Source organism: Ranitomeya variabilis, chromosome 2 (assembly GCF_051348905.1).
Source record: "Ranitomeya variabilis isolate aRanVar5 chromosome 2, aRanVar5.hap1, whole genome shotgun sequence".
Taxonomy (NCBI): Eukaryota; Metazoa; Chordata; class Amphibia; order Anura; family Dendrobatidae; genus Ranitomeya; species Ranitomeya variabilis.
The window spans coordinates 52,320,787-52,335,918 of NC_135233.1; the positions used below are offsets into that span (position 1 = coordinate 52,320,787).

Sequence of the window (15,132 nt, forward strand, 5' to 3'; positions counted from 1 at the left end):
TTTGATATAAGATAACTTTTATATTTAATTTGTGACCTCTCCTTCCGCCACCTAACCCTGACCACATGGTTACATTACATGGGAACCAAGGGCCTTGCATTGGGCACAGCACCGCAAAATCATTCAAGAACCTGGTAGAAGATCAGATTGTTTTCTTAGGTCCCTCAGGTTCAAGACTAATTTCTAGTTTCCTTAAAGGGACTCCATCGTTACAAAATGGCTGCTCAAACTAAGTCCAGCCACTTGGTGCACAAAGGTGGGGCCTATCATTTAAATATACCTTCCCACCTGCTTGTTTTCTCTCAGTCTCCTCCCCCTCTTCTATGATTGACAGCTCTGGCTTCATAGAGCCAAAGAAGGGCGACGATAGATAGAAACCAAGCAGGTGGGAAGGTGTTCTCAAATGTTTAGCTCCGCCTTGAAGCACCGAACTTGGTTTGAACAGTCATTCTGTGCTGACAGAGTCCCTTTAAAAAAGACCTGCCACTTGCCAAAAATAACAATTTTTGTTAGTTTTTTAACCTCTTGTAAAAGACACTGTTCTCCTGAATCTATCATTATACATGTTTTGTTCCTTTTATGTTCCCAAGATAAGTCCCCTTCTTCCCTGTATGCAAACATATCTATTTAGACAACCAGGTGTGGCCATAAAGAAGATCCACCCATAGACAAAACTATGGGCCACACCTTCTTGGCTAAAAAAAAAAGACTAGATTTACATAGACGAATGAGAGGGCCATTTTGCAAGAACAGAGAGTCACAGGAACAAACAGAAAACAATGCTGGATCCAGGAGAACAGCATTGATTACATTGAGCAAAAACATTGCATATTTATGGCACATCCCAGGTCTTCCTTAAATAGCAAAAGATATCTGCTTTTTTTAGATAATCAGTGCCATGTCTGTCGAAGGGTTGCATACCATTTTATTCTGAGTGACCTGCAATACCAGGTATAGCCTGTAGACATAAATGGCGCTATTCCTGGAAAACCCTTTCATCTTGCCTTTATCTGATAGATCTAGATTCACACACGCATAATCCGCTCACCACAGTCGCTGCCTAAAATCTATCACAGACTCACGACCCACAATGAAAGATCAGTATACTTTAATAATGCATCAAGTGTCAAAATACATTTCTGTATCAATCACTTTCCATACAGTAAAAACAGCATCAAATTCAGCCAGATAGTGTTGCTTTAAGAAATCATGAAGTGTGACGTCAGGTCCGGTGAGATACCAGCCCTCGGACTGTCTGATGGCGCTTAGTAAACCGCTATGGATGTCGATGCGCTCTCTACTTAGCGCTACAGACGGTAAAACAACATTATTCAAGTTTGATTAACCCTTCAAGTGCTTTACACCAATAGCCCCCCAAAAAACTTTTCTAAGGACACTACATAATTCAGCGAACGCAGTGTGACACAGAATTCATTTGGTTTAATGTCACAACAATCCTTTTGCTGGAATTAAAAAAAAAAAAAAAGCACAAGGACACTAGACGCAGAAAAGGCGACAGCGATTATATCATAGATTTTTCAGGACATTTCAGACGCCATTGAAAAAAACAGACAAATGATAGATTTTTTTTTTAACTATATATATTTCATCTGTTTTCTGCACACAGTGGAGCTACAGCTAGGTTATGTTAATATTTGGCGGAATTGTTGCGGCTCGTCATCGCAGGAGGTTGAGTGATACAGAATCCACCCTCCAAAGTGCCAGGAAAGTTGAATATGGTTTTTCTAAAGTAGCAGCAAATCCTCACCACTTTTGGTGTGTATTTGACATTGTGCAAATTTGTTACAGAAAAAATTTCTTCTACTTGTGAACAATATGATTTCTCATTATGTCATGAAAATCATCATCACTGATGATCTGGAAGACAAATGAGCCATCAATAAAGGTAAAAAGTATTGAAATATGGAAAAATTGTGCGTAAAATCATTTTTATTTCATAGTAATTTTTGTTTTTGCGAATAAAGGACCGAAAAATTTGGAAATGGTGATCAGATAAGGGAACTTTTCTTAATTTATGTTCAGGGTAAATTGATTTACTGTTACAAAGCTGGTATAACATCATGCATTCTCTATAGTTCTGTATTCCAGCACATTTGTATGGCACCCTACCAAATTTTACTTCCAAATTTCATTTAAATCCATGAGAAAAAACTTAAGCAAATGGAATCTGGGGGATAAACGCATGATTGCTAAGGATTGACCCCCTAGGAACCCCACAAATCCTGAAAATGGGGTCCAGAATTCTCTCGTGCGAGGAGAACGACAATGAGTAACGTCAACCAACATTCCACAGAACTCAGCAATCATACAAGTATGATCTATACTGCGAATAGATGAACTGTAAATTAAAGTAGTTCAACATCTGACTAAAGTTCTTTTAAAGCACTTTTTATTTTATTATTTTTTTAATTTCATTTACTTTCTTTTTTTTTTTTACTTTCAAAAATTTTCGCAATTTTTCACATTTTTCAAATGGGTTGAACATTGGTTTTCTCTGTAACACGGCTGCCTCCACTGTGGGGAGCTAACAGGTATATAGAAGTGAATCATCTACTTAAATCCTATGGATAATATTGGACTTTAGTGAGCTTATTGTATACATAGTTACCTGATCTTTGAAGCCTGGCCTGAGAATAGAGATTTAAAGACTTGAGTGCCAAAACGGTGTAAAATGCGGTGTAACCTTTCACAGCCAATCGGACACTGACATAGCATCTACAGAGTGACTTCTCGATATGGGGATGCATAACGAGTCTTCTCCTTACACTATGTTCTAGCCTTCAAATTCTTCTTCACCAGGTAGTGCATAAAACATATTGCTAAGATCCCAATCTCATCACCACCCATTCCTTATATAATCTGAAGGCACATATTACAACATTTAAAAAGGAAAAAAAAATCTATATAAAATTTTAATTAAACAACGTTAATAAAAAAATAGGTAGGTTAAAGTCACGAAGTACAAAACAATCACAAACATCTCCTCAAGATTCCCCAATTGTCCAAAAACGCTACATATTCCATGTGTTAAAACTGGAAAGGCACGGTGGAGATGAGATATTATGGGTTCACCACACTCTAAAAATTAATGGTTTGGCCCCAATACTCTTTTACTTTAGTTTTAGGATATTTTTTATAGGGCTAAACATTCCTAAATGACAGTAGTAATATTCCTGTGGAAATTCTAAACATTATTTATTTGTATGTCTATCCATATATATCTTCATGTACAATGAATGATTACATGCTTCAATTGCATCGCTTAAAGAGAACCCATCACTTGCAATTAATATTTTGTTGGCTGGTGGAATTGCCGATGTTCTCCTGAATCTGACATTGCTTTTCTCTTGTTCCTGTGACTCTCTGTTCCTGAGATATGGCTCCATAAATAATAAAAATCTGGTCTTATTAGCTAACTGGATGAGGCTCTCAAAACCCCTCCCACTTGGCTAAAAGGACTAGATTTATAGAGAGAGAAGAGAGGGTAACATCTCAAAAATTCAAATGCTTAGAAACAAAAGAAAACATCAGATTCTGGAGAGCAGTGGCATTTACACCAAGAAAAACCAAAAATAGTGACAGGTTCTCTTTAAAAGGGGTTGCCTGCTAGGATATATGGACGTCACGGAGGGGATGCCATCTATTAACCAGGGTGATTACAAAGAGCTTATCTGTCTCATCCACGCATTACAATTTTGCCAATTCTTAGGGAAGCCCATCCCAGGAGTAGATGGACAGCCCCTTTTTTATACTCCCTAGTGTGTGTTTTCAGGCCTTGGAGGTGCCCAAGAGACTTTCTAACGTCTAGGAGGTCTCAAATTTTCCTTGAAGACTCATGGCTGTCCTGGGAGAGCTGGCAAGTACGGTATTACATGGTATGCCATTCATTAAAATAGGAGGAGTGTAGGAACTATCCATTGATCAGAACTGAATGGCCATCCTCTAGTCTACAAGAGCAGCTGCTTCTTTGACTCACAGAGGTGGTCCCACTCTATGCCATTATCAGAAACAGACGTCTTCACGACAGATCTATTCTCGATTTTGCTCACCAAAAAAACCCCTCAAAAAAGCAGTAAAGACAAAGGTGATCCCCACATTTAAGTATAAAAGGTCAAGAGGCAACTCCATGTATTACTTTTATTTTGACTCGAATTGTTAAAGAGGTTGTCTGATCGGTCGGGGTCAGAAATCAATAGGATGCGGATGTGCAGTACCCAGCCCCGATCACTTTCAGAAAATGGAGCAGCTCCACAATGGGGCATTTCCTGTTGGCGGCTGCCACTGCCACCACTTTTTTTTGGTATATACCTTTTCCACTGGGTTGGTGTTTTTATTGGATCGTTAAAGGTTAAATTTTAATGGAAATATATGTATACACGGCCAACACTGAGAACAGCTTATCGGTGGGAGGGTGCATGGTGTCGGACCTCGACTGATCAGACATTGATGACCTATCCTAAGAACAGGACATCAATGATAAAGCAGTGGACAACCTCTTTAATCATGGAAGCAATAAACAAGTTGGTGATGCAAAATTCTGACCTAGGACAGCAGAGGGTAACCTGCATCTCTCTGATAAATGCAAAACTACATCTCGAAGGGTGCCGCGCAGCATGATGGACCTTCTAGTTCCACCGCCTTTGCAGGCCCCTAGAATTGTCTGACCTAAAGAAAGCAGTAGTACGTATAAAAAAAACAACTGTCCCAAAATAAAGCAAAAAAGACTTCAAAGTGCAACATGATTATTCACTAATCTGAACTAATATTTATTATATACTACAAGATCAGTATAATATCCAAATGTATCGGACATGAGACTTCGTAGGCATTTTTGTGGGTACAATTTAATTAAGAGCCATAATTCGGATTCATTATACTCCTAACTTAGATTTAGGCCTCATTCAGACTTCTGTTTTTCATGTAAATATTTTTCTCATTTTTCTCATAGTCTATGTGGCTGTTCACATGTTCGTGTATTTTTGCGGATACTTGTTTTTGATTAGAGACATGACTCGAACTCGCCATGCAAAATCTATGGGTTCGTGAATATCACGGGCAGCACACGATTTTAATGTTGTACTGTGTAGAGACTGCAATTTTTTATTTTTAAAAGTATAGAAAATCACTATGAAACGGACACGTGAACCAAATACTGCTGGATGAAAATGTATACGAGAAAAATCACTGGTGTCTGAATAAGGCCTTAAACGGGAAGATTGAATCTGAGGAAAACAGACATGAGCCAGTCAGATTTCTTCTCTCATTTTGTATAAGACCTTAGAAAAATGAGAGCTGGAACATGATTGGTTGCTATGGGCAGCAGTAACAGATGCAAAGGAGTATGACTGCAAGAGCAGATTACACAGTTAGCTTGTGGTCTGTTACCATAGCGACACATAGTTCTGCAGAGTTGCTTCATTTTGGATCTTAGCTTACGTTGAACCAAAATATATACGCAACTGAAGCAGACAAAATGAAAAACTGAGTAGTTTTAAACCACGCTTAGCGAAATTTGGCAAAACTGTCTAAAAGAAAAATTGCCTATAATAACCAATCACAGAGCTGCTTTCATTTTATCAGAGCAGATTAGGAAATGTTAGCTGATCCCTGATTGGTTGCTATGGGCAACAAAAGAGAATTTTACTTTTGGATAGTTTTGGTAAAAGAGGCCCGAAATTATTTTGAATGCCATTATAGAAAACATTATTACTGTTTAGCTCAGTGTCCAAGATGTCTCCCGGGAAGCAGTACATCATCAAACTGCAAAAAATCATAGCACATTTTATTTGAAGGGGTTCTTTGGAACGACAAAGTGAACATTCGGTCCATCAATATTAGATCACCGGGCATCAGGGAAGAGTTGATCTCCTGAAATTCAGCCAGATTCACTGAAATTCAGCGGGCAAATTAGATTCGGGCAGATTCGCTCAAATTCGGCTGGCAAATTAGGTTGGGTTTGAATATGGTCCAAATCAAAACTGCCACGGGAAGGGGTTAAAAAATATCCCCTCCATTGGTCTTCTGTTCTGACGCCATCCGGAGGTCTATGATTGGCGCCACATGTCATGACCTGCGTCACCCCCCACGTGACTATGTGATACCTCCAATTGGCTTCAGCACCAAAATGGAGCGGTGTAGGGGTAAGAACAGGGGAGGAAAGGTTTTTTTTATTTTAACCCAATCCAAACCTTTAAAAGAATTCAGCAAAATGGTTGGGAGTATAGCCATCATTTTGTTGATTTTTTGAGAAATTAAATCCAGGAAATTTGGATGGTGTAAATCTGAATTTTGGGAAGGTCCAACTCTTGACTGGAGCGCCATGTCCCTTTCACGGTTTATCAGGCATTAGGCACAGCGCCATACTTTTGCCATTGACTGTGGATGGTATTACAGCTCAGTCGCAATCATGTGCATGCGACTGAACTACTCTGAGCTGTTATAAGTGGATTTATGGCACAATTATAGACTATTGGATCTCAATAAAAATGTCGATTGAGTCATTACTTATAGCTAGAGATGGTGCTAATAGATTCACAGAACCCTGTCCAGAGGAGAGCACTGAAAAGCTGCCTCTTACCTAATGGCATCCAAAGGCTTCTCTTTTCATAAGCCGACCTGATTAAATCAGGAGTTGGATAATCAAAAGGAGAGCCGCGGATGCCGAGAGCTAGGAGATGGCTTGCATGGCTACCGTCTGGTAGCCACAGATTACTGATGTGGTCGCTGGACTAAGTCCTGTGAATTAATTTGCACCATCTCTAAGTTATTTTTAATTGGATCTAATTGTTTATAATTATGCCATAAATGTATGGTAGACGTGAGCCCACCAACGTGTCCCACATCTATCTTGAGTCAATGGAGAGATGGTGCACATATATAGCTCTCAATTCATTTCTATTGGAACTCCGACCACCTCTCCACTGTCAGCTACTTGTGGCGGGGGCCCCATTCTTGAAATAGATGCTGGTCCCATTGGTGGGATCCACATCTACCATATATCCTTTAAATATACCAAAACTATATGAGGTTGGAACACCCCTTGAAGCTTACAATAAGGTAACATTCACGTCTACTACCCTTTAAAAAAAAGCCCTGAGGATGAACCTAAACGACCCTGAATTAGATAATGTGAAATAGAGAACAGGGCATATTATTGCTTCATACATAAGCATGATGACTTGGTTAGACCAAGTTCTTGCCGGTTCCTGAGTATGACAAGGGTCATCTTGGTTGCCACCAATGAGTCAGCACAGTAACGTTAATATGTACTGGTAAAAATGCTGAATACAATTCCCATATATCGCTGTACAGTCCAACTTTTTGCACTTGAAGAGCAATCAACTAACACAGTATAAGCTATAAAACAGTTCTGAGACCCTGAATCACGTGTGTGTATACGCCGTATATAGATAGATAAATCGGTATAATTAAAAAAAGAGATTGATAGCGTAATGCAGTTTATATATTCAGTATATTGCATGTAAAAGTAAATCTATCACTAACCACGAGGGTAGGCGGCTACTCTAACAAGTTACGCCTATAGATCACCCTCTCTGTCGGTAAAATAAAACCATTGATGTCTCGTCCCTTAGGACAGCCCAAAACCAAGATGAGACTGTAGGTGTTGCCCCCTTTAAAGTCTTTAATGTCTTGCCCAAAACCAAGATGAGACTGTAGGTGTTGACCCCTTTAATGTCTTGCCCAAAACCAAGATGAGACTTTAGACATTGCCCTTTCTAATAGCTTGCCTCCAGGACAGCTCAAAACCAAGATGAGACTTTAGGCATTGTCCTCTTCAATGTATTGCCCCTAGGACATCCAAAAATGAAGAGGAGACTTTAGGTGTTGCCCCCTTTAAATGTCTTTAATGTCTTGCCCCCATGACAGCCCAAAACCAAGATGAGACTTTAGACGTTGCCCTTTTTAATAGCTTGCCCCCAGGACAGCCCAAAACCAAGATGAGACTTTAGACGTTGCCCTTTTTAATAGCTTGCCCCCAGGACAACCCAAAACCAAGATGAGACTTTAGGCGTTGCCCTTTTTAATAGCTTGCCCCCAGGACAACCCAAAACCAAGATGAGACTTTAGACGTTGCCCTTTTTAATAGCTTGCCCCCAGGACAACCCAAAACCAAGATGAGACTTTAGACGTTGCCCTTTTTAATAGCTTGCCCCCAGGACAGCCCAAAACCAAGATGAGACTTTAGACGTTGCCCTTTTTAATAGCTTGCCCCCAGGACAACCCAAAACCAAGATGAGACTTTAGACATTGCCCTTTTTAATAGCTTGCCCCCAGGACAGCCCAAAACCAAGATGAGACTTTAGGTGTTGCCCTCTTCAATGTCTTGCCCCCAGGACAACCCAAAACCAAGATGAGACTTTAGGCATTGCCCTCTTCAATGTCTTGCTCCCTTGGCAGCCCAAAACCAAGATGAGACTTTAGGTGTTGACCTCTTTAAGATCAAGACAAGCTCAAATTAGCTGAAAAATGGTTTCCCGAAAAATGCCAGAAAATTGAGGACTGTTGGCAACTATGGATTCACTAGTCACTGCTGATTTCTACAGGCCATATGAATACGGCCCAGCCAATGGCTGCATTTGTATTGATAATGATGGATTTGAACAATTGCCATTACAATGTGTGAATAGTGTTATTAATAGATTCATTTGGATAGATTTGTATAATGCCTCATATATCAGCAAAGCAATAACCGCGGCGGCTACTGCTACATTTAAGAAAATAAAACATCTGAGCAAAAATCGCATGTGAAATAAAATATACATACAAAAAAAATGTACGGTACCAATAAAAAGAAGCCTTTACCTAAAGTATTAATGGTTAAACGCAATACATGTTAAATGTCTACACATAGAAATCATATACGGATAATAACGGTAAATTGTGCAACATTACATGTCCCCTGTAGTTCACCATTAACCCCCTGTAGACCGGTAGATTAGTAACAACGGGATAACAACTAAGTAGTATATATATATTTATAAAAAAAAAATAACACAATGTCAATGTGAACCATATACAGAAATGTAGCAATGTGATCGTATTTCAAAGATTTTTTTTTTTTACATTATATAAGAAATGACCGATGTGATAGATGCTAATAATGGCAAGTAACTTGTATTAAAAGGCTTGTCCAAGATTAGAAAAACAGATTTTTTTTTCCAAAAACAGCGCCACACCTGTCCACAGGATATATGTGGTATTGCAGTTCATAACCAATCACTTCAGTGAAGCTAAACTGCAATTCCGGCTGTGGACAACTGTGACGCTGTGTGTCCATGATTACAAAAAAAATCTAGCACACTCAGTTAATTACCTCCGAGAATAGGAGAGGTCTACCAAAATAGGTGCAATGAAAAATTAGAGTTGGCTATAGCAACCAATGGCATTTGCAGCTTTTATCTTCCAAAGAGCCGTGTAAAAATAAGAGCTGGAATCTTATTGGTCACTGTGGGCAACTGCTTTAATTTTTGCACCACTTTTGATAAATTTAGTGCAAAGTAGCTGTGTTAATTTCAGACACAGATACGACCACAATAAATTGTGTCAATGTGTATACAGATTGTGTTTTCCATCTCGATAATTAGTGTTATTCTTATAGAACAAATGTAAAAGTCTGTGACCGAGTTGAGTTTCTTAAAGGGACACTAAAGTGGAAACAGCAAAGACAAACTAGTAACTATAGCTCTTTGGAAAATCCCTGCTTGATAGAAGTGAAACTTGACAAAAGGTAGATCACAAAGTGGCCCTATTCTGGAACACCCAGTGATCAGCTGTGGGGAAACCAGGTAGTAAGTGTTAATATTATCTGCAGCACCCCCACTGGGGAAAAGAAGCATTACACAGTGCCTATTCAAATCCTGCATTGTCTGCAAAATGTAGGGCAGAACAGATCCTCCACAGTGTGAGATGCTCTATGTAACCAGTTTCTGCTCTGTCCAAATGATGGGGATCTTGAACAGAGAACCCCTCTATTAACTCAGAATTCCTAATAAGGTACATACAAGTGTTTATTTTTCTACCTCTTTTAATAAAAACAAGTTCCATATCATAACCTGAGGGTTCAAATATTACAATACAAAGCAAGTCTTCTTTTTAGGCCCCCTATCTGTTGCTAAAATGACTGGAATATAAAGGTGTGGGTTTTGGGCTGCCCTATCAGCAATGAAAACCATGCAAGATAAGCTCCGCCCACGAGGAGTCAATTGGCAAAATGATTTGTGTTTTTTTTTTTTTTTTTAAAAGTATTTTTTCAGATATTGATAAAAACTCTGTTTCCAAATGTAGTGACCCTTTAATATCTTGGTCTAGCTTATAGATAACCCATTCCTGGTCCCTTCCCTTAGCCCCTATGCTGCCTTTTACTGCACTTAATTCAATACCAGAGATAGAGAAACGACCCTTAATTGTGGTGGAGACTTCAAAACAACAAAAAAATTACATATAATTGGTCACAATTATTATAGGAATGTTAAGTTTACTATTTTATGGCTTTTTTTAATATATTTTATAATTCTTTTACGGTATTAAAAACAAAACAAAAAAACCCAAAACATGACATTGCAAAATGTATTTGAATTTTCCTATTTGTGACAGTAACAACTTCCATTTTCTCTATGAATTCTGCACAACAAACAAGATATATGCACCATAAGATCAATTGTGGGCACTTAAAAAAATATAAGTTAACTTTACGCTGGTATAAGCGTGTGTAAAACATAGTCTATACTATACAATCTGTTATTAAAATAAAGAAAAATACAGCAGGTAAAAACATAGATGCATGTCTTATCGTTTTAATATCATGCAATTTCCATAAGGCCGCTATTTGGTAATGTGAACAAAGGTCCGTATGTGAGTAAATTCGGTAAAACTCTTTATCAGTGATAGAAACTGTCTACTTGTAAAATAGATTTAGGAACTGAAGCCTTGTAGTTGAACAGTCGAGGAATAACTTGTCTCTCTTCAGGTGGTCTGGTCCAGTGCTCTGAGGAGGTCGCTGCCTTGCAGGAGGTTGGAGCTGCCCAATACTGGCACATTGACCTCACAGTCATATCTGGTCAGTTCTGGCAACAGGTAAGGCTCAAAGGATGGCCCGATGAGACGGTTGGCCAAAGCTGTAACGAGACACATACAGAAATTATTAATTGTGACATGTCATAAGCTATGGCATAGCTATAGAGGGTTTCGAAACGCATAAGATTCTCTTCCTTGTTCCATGTGCTGGATTTTTTAAAAATATTTTTTATCTGAAAATAAAGAAGTGATTTTATCCATGCTGGATTTACCCTGTTTTTATTTTCGCACCGTATGTGAAGAAACAACAGTTACAACTGAGCTTTCGAGAATGGACCGGTAGACCGTACTTATGACTGATGCTCCATTCTTCACTTCTGTACTTGCATGACCACAGATAATTAATGAATTGGTGGGCACACAAGCACAGTATTGGTCACAGGTAGGGATGGGTCCCATGCTCTTGGGATCATAGAGGTCTCAGTGGCTAGACCCCTTGCGATCACCCATTTTTGCTTGGCATCAAAAGAGATTCCAGCTGCGCTCTTCGTTGTGGTTCATGTGATATTTCGGCATATACCCTTAAAGTGTACGTATCATTTTATTTTTTACATAATGTGTACTTCCTTCTTAACCTTTCCTACCAGTTGGTGAGGTCCAGGTTCCGAGACTCCCATTGATCAAAAACCCACTCTGTAGCGGGCTGCTCAGCATCTAGATGCGCTGGGCTCCACAGACTGGAGTAAGGGTTCACAGACTTTCTATAAAACCCGTACACTGCTCTGTGTGTGCATTCACGCAGGAGCTCATATGGACCCCCCACCAATTGGCAGGATATGTTAGGAACAGGGGCAGATAAATGGCCCTAGAGGCAAGGGGGCCCATTTCTACCTCCAAAGCAGGTACAATTTTGCATTTTTTGGAGCTCTTGGTCTGCAAAGGGCCCATATATTGTTCTTGCACAGGGGCCATTTTCTGTCTGTGTCTCCCAGTGGTTAAGAGGCACTAGACATTCAAAGAAAATATGGCCCCGATTCATTAAAGCTTTTATGCCAGAAATCTGGCACAAATAGCTTTAAAAAGTTGCAATTTTTTGCGCAATGCAAGCCATTTTTGCGCAGCTCTGACAAAGTGGGTAGACCGGGGGTGGGATGTGGGTGTGATGCCCCCCAACCGTCAAACTCAATGCAAGAGGCAGCGTTCTTTATGCCACAAATCTTATTCCAGTAACTGACTGGAATAAGAATTTCCGAGAGGCGCACTTTGCAGGGTGCACCTTTTAGTGAATAAGACACTTTGTACACTACCCTGCCCGCTCGTCGAGACCGGCATGAAAATTGCCACAGTGACAGCTACACTTTATGGTTTACCAATGAACACAATTCAAAAAGAGAATCTTCACCATTTCTTCGGATGTAATTTTTAAAGTAAAAAAATCCTCTGTTGATGAATTTACTTAATATATTGATATACGTATAGCTCTAAATATCCTTAATAGTGATGAGCGAATATACTCGTTACTCGAGATTTCCCGAGCACGCTCGGGGGTCCTCCGAGTATTTTATAGTGCTCAGAGATTTAGTTTTTCTTGCCGCAGCTGAATGATTTACATCTGTTAGCCAGCATAAGTACATGTGGGGATTCTCTAGCAACCAGGCAACCCCCACATGTACTTATGCTGGCTAACAGATGTAAATCATTCAGCTGCGGCAAGAAAAACTAAATCTTCGACCACTAAAAAATACTCGGAGGACCCCCGAGCATGCTCGAGAAATCTTGAGTAACGAGTATATTCGCTCATCACTAATCCTTAACAGATCTAGATATAACAGACATGAACCCTGGCCCTCATATTACTGAAGACAAACAGCAAGAAATTCAACAAAAAAAAAAAAAAAAAAAAATCACTTGAAGACCAAGAATAATTTACCTTTAGCTTTTTGGGATTGTGTCATGTTGTATTCATGGTAGTTACAGCTGAAATACGCGCCCGGGTAAAGGTTTCTCCTGTCCTCTCTTGAGTTTGATGCGCAGTGTTGTTGTGACTGTGATTGTGGGGTAATCTGGGGGCTTACTCCCCTGTGCCTATTACAGATGTATTCATCTGGAATCATAAACACATCATGGAAAATGAATATTAGACTGCACAGACAAGGTATATGCATGTAGAGTCTGTATGTACTGTATGAATGTGTGTATATACTGTATATATATATATATATATATATATATATATATTTTTTTTTTTTTTTTTTTTCTTTTTTTTTTTTTTTTAAATGAGTGGTAGACTGAATTGTGGCAAATTTATTCAACAATGAATGCCTCTCAGTTTCGCACATCTATGACTTTCTCACAGTCAGGAAATAAAACATATGCCTCATAAGAGGTAGATTTTATCCAAAATATAAGCCATTTTCTGAATTTGGTTTTAATAGAATTTCCTAAAAGGTATACATAGATATCACTGACATTCATAAAGTAGCAACCACATTCTCAACACATCAAAGCTGACGAGTATATAGAAAAGTGCCATGTGCCAATATTTGTATGGGGGGGGTTGAGGCTCAATTAGAGCTATTAGCTGGAGTATGTTGATTAATAAATGTGTTCCAATTAGTGATGAGTGAACGTGGCCGGATAAGGTGTTATCTGAGCATGCTCGGGCGCTAACCGAGTGTCTTAGGCGTGCTCAAAAAGTATGTTGGCGTCCCGACGGCTGCATGTCTTGAGGCTGTTCGACAGTCGCAGTACATGCAGGGATTACCTGTTTGTTAGACAATCCCCGCATGTGTTGTGGCTGTCGAACAGCAGGAAGACCTGCAGCCGCGGCGACTTCAACATATTTTTCGAGCACGCCGAAGACACTCTGTTGGCACCCGAACATGCTCAGATAACACCTTATCCCAGCACGTTCGCTCATCACTAGTTCCAATATGTGACCCTGAGGCACACAGAACGACTGTTAGATATGTATTGTGGATATTTTCCCTTACCAGTGAGAACACTTGTACTCAAGGATTTCTTTTCTGAAACAAGTGGGCGCATTTCTGGCTTGAGATATTTCATTCGTTTCCACATCATTGAAGGGATTGTGTGATCTGGTAATTCCCCCTAAAAAAGAGGCACAATGTGAAATATACTCTATGGAGCACATGCTAAAAACTGCAATATAGTGAGATAACACTGCACTGACTGATCGAATAGTACCCAAGTGTCAAAAGCATACGTTTCTAAGATAAGATGGTCCTGAATTATTACTTTGTCATGGAGACAATTAAAGAGAGAAGTACGCGCCCTCTTTTAAAAGCATTTCCTTCTAAAATTGTCACTATGCTATGGACGTCATTGATATAAAAAACATGATTTGTACATATGTTACTGGTTACCTTTAATTCATTAAATGTCTCTCCCAGAAATATAGGCTGTAGACCTTTTTCTCTGCACTTATCCTGCTTTTATGATATTCTATCCTACTACTCTTCATGTGTCATGTGATTTTCTACTGCCTTGTTACTCCCTTTTTGAGAATGTAAATGCTTTCTCCCCTGTCCACATTGTGGAGATCTGTATACAACCCTCTATCCTGCTACATTGTCTAACACTGAGAGATGGGAGAGGGGAGAGAGCCAACAGAACTGGGTAAGTCCACCGATGGTTTTAGGCCGGGATCACACATACGCGAGATACGGCCCAGTCTCACAGGTGAAATCCCTCCTCTGGCTCCAGCACTCCGGAGCGGAGCGTGCAGCCACACAGCAACACATGGAGCTGCACGCTCCGCTCCCAAGTGCCGGCGCCAGAAGAGGGATTTCACCTGCGAGACTCGGCCGTATCTCGCGTATGTGTGATCCCGGCCTTAGAGGAATTAAGGCAAGAGGCAATGTAAAATGCACATGTACTATTATCAAGTATATATGGATAAAAATGAAATTATATACAAAGAGTCTCCATGTATTACCAGACTGTGATGCAAAAAAGATCGGTGGACCCCTCGACAAAGACAATGTCAAAACGCGCGTCAGGGTGGGTGTATCTTTTTCCTTGCAGTCTCTGCTGCTACAACTAAGGTATTATGCC

General features: G+C 39.7%; 1 protein-coding gene across 1 annotated transcript in view; it reads right to left on the reverse strand.

Moving 5' to 3' along the window:
• Positions 1-10,594: 10,594 nt before the first annotated feature.
• Positions 10,595-15,132, reverse strand: part of EPAS1 (endothelial PAS domain protein 1) — a 107,932-nt gene continuing 103,394 nt past the window's right edge. Inside the window, exons 14-16 of the mRNA XM_077282409.1 lie at positions 14,049-14,166; positions 12,986-13,159; positions 10,595-11,156 (exon numbers count right to left, since the gene is read on the reverse strand). Of these exons, the coding sequence (XP_077138524.1) occupies positions 11,005-11,156; positions 12,986-13,159; positions 14,049-14,166 (444 nt within the window). The 3' untranslated portion in view covers positions 10,595-11,004. The remainder of the gene's footprint in view (positions 11,157-12,985; positions 13,160-14,048; positions 14,167-15,132) is intronic.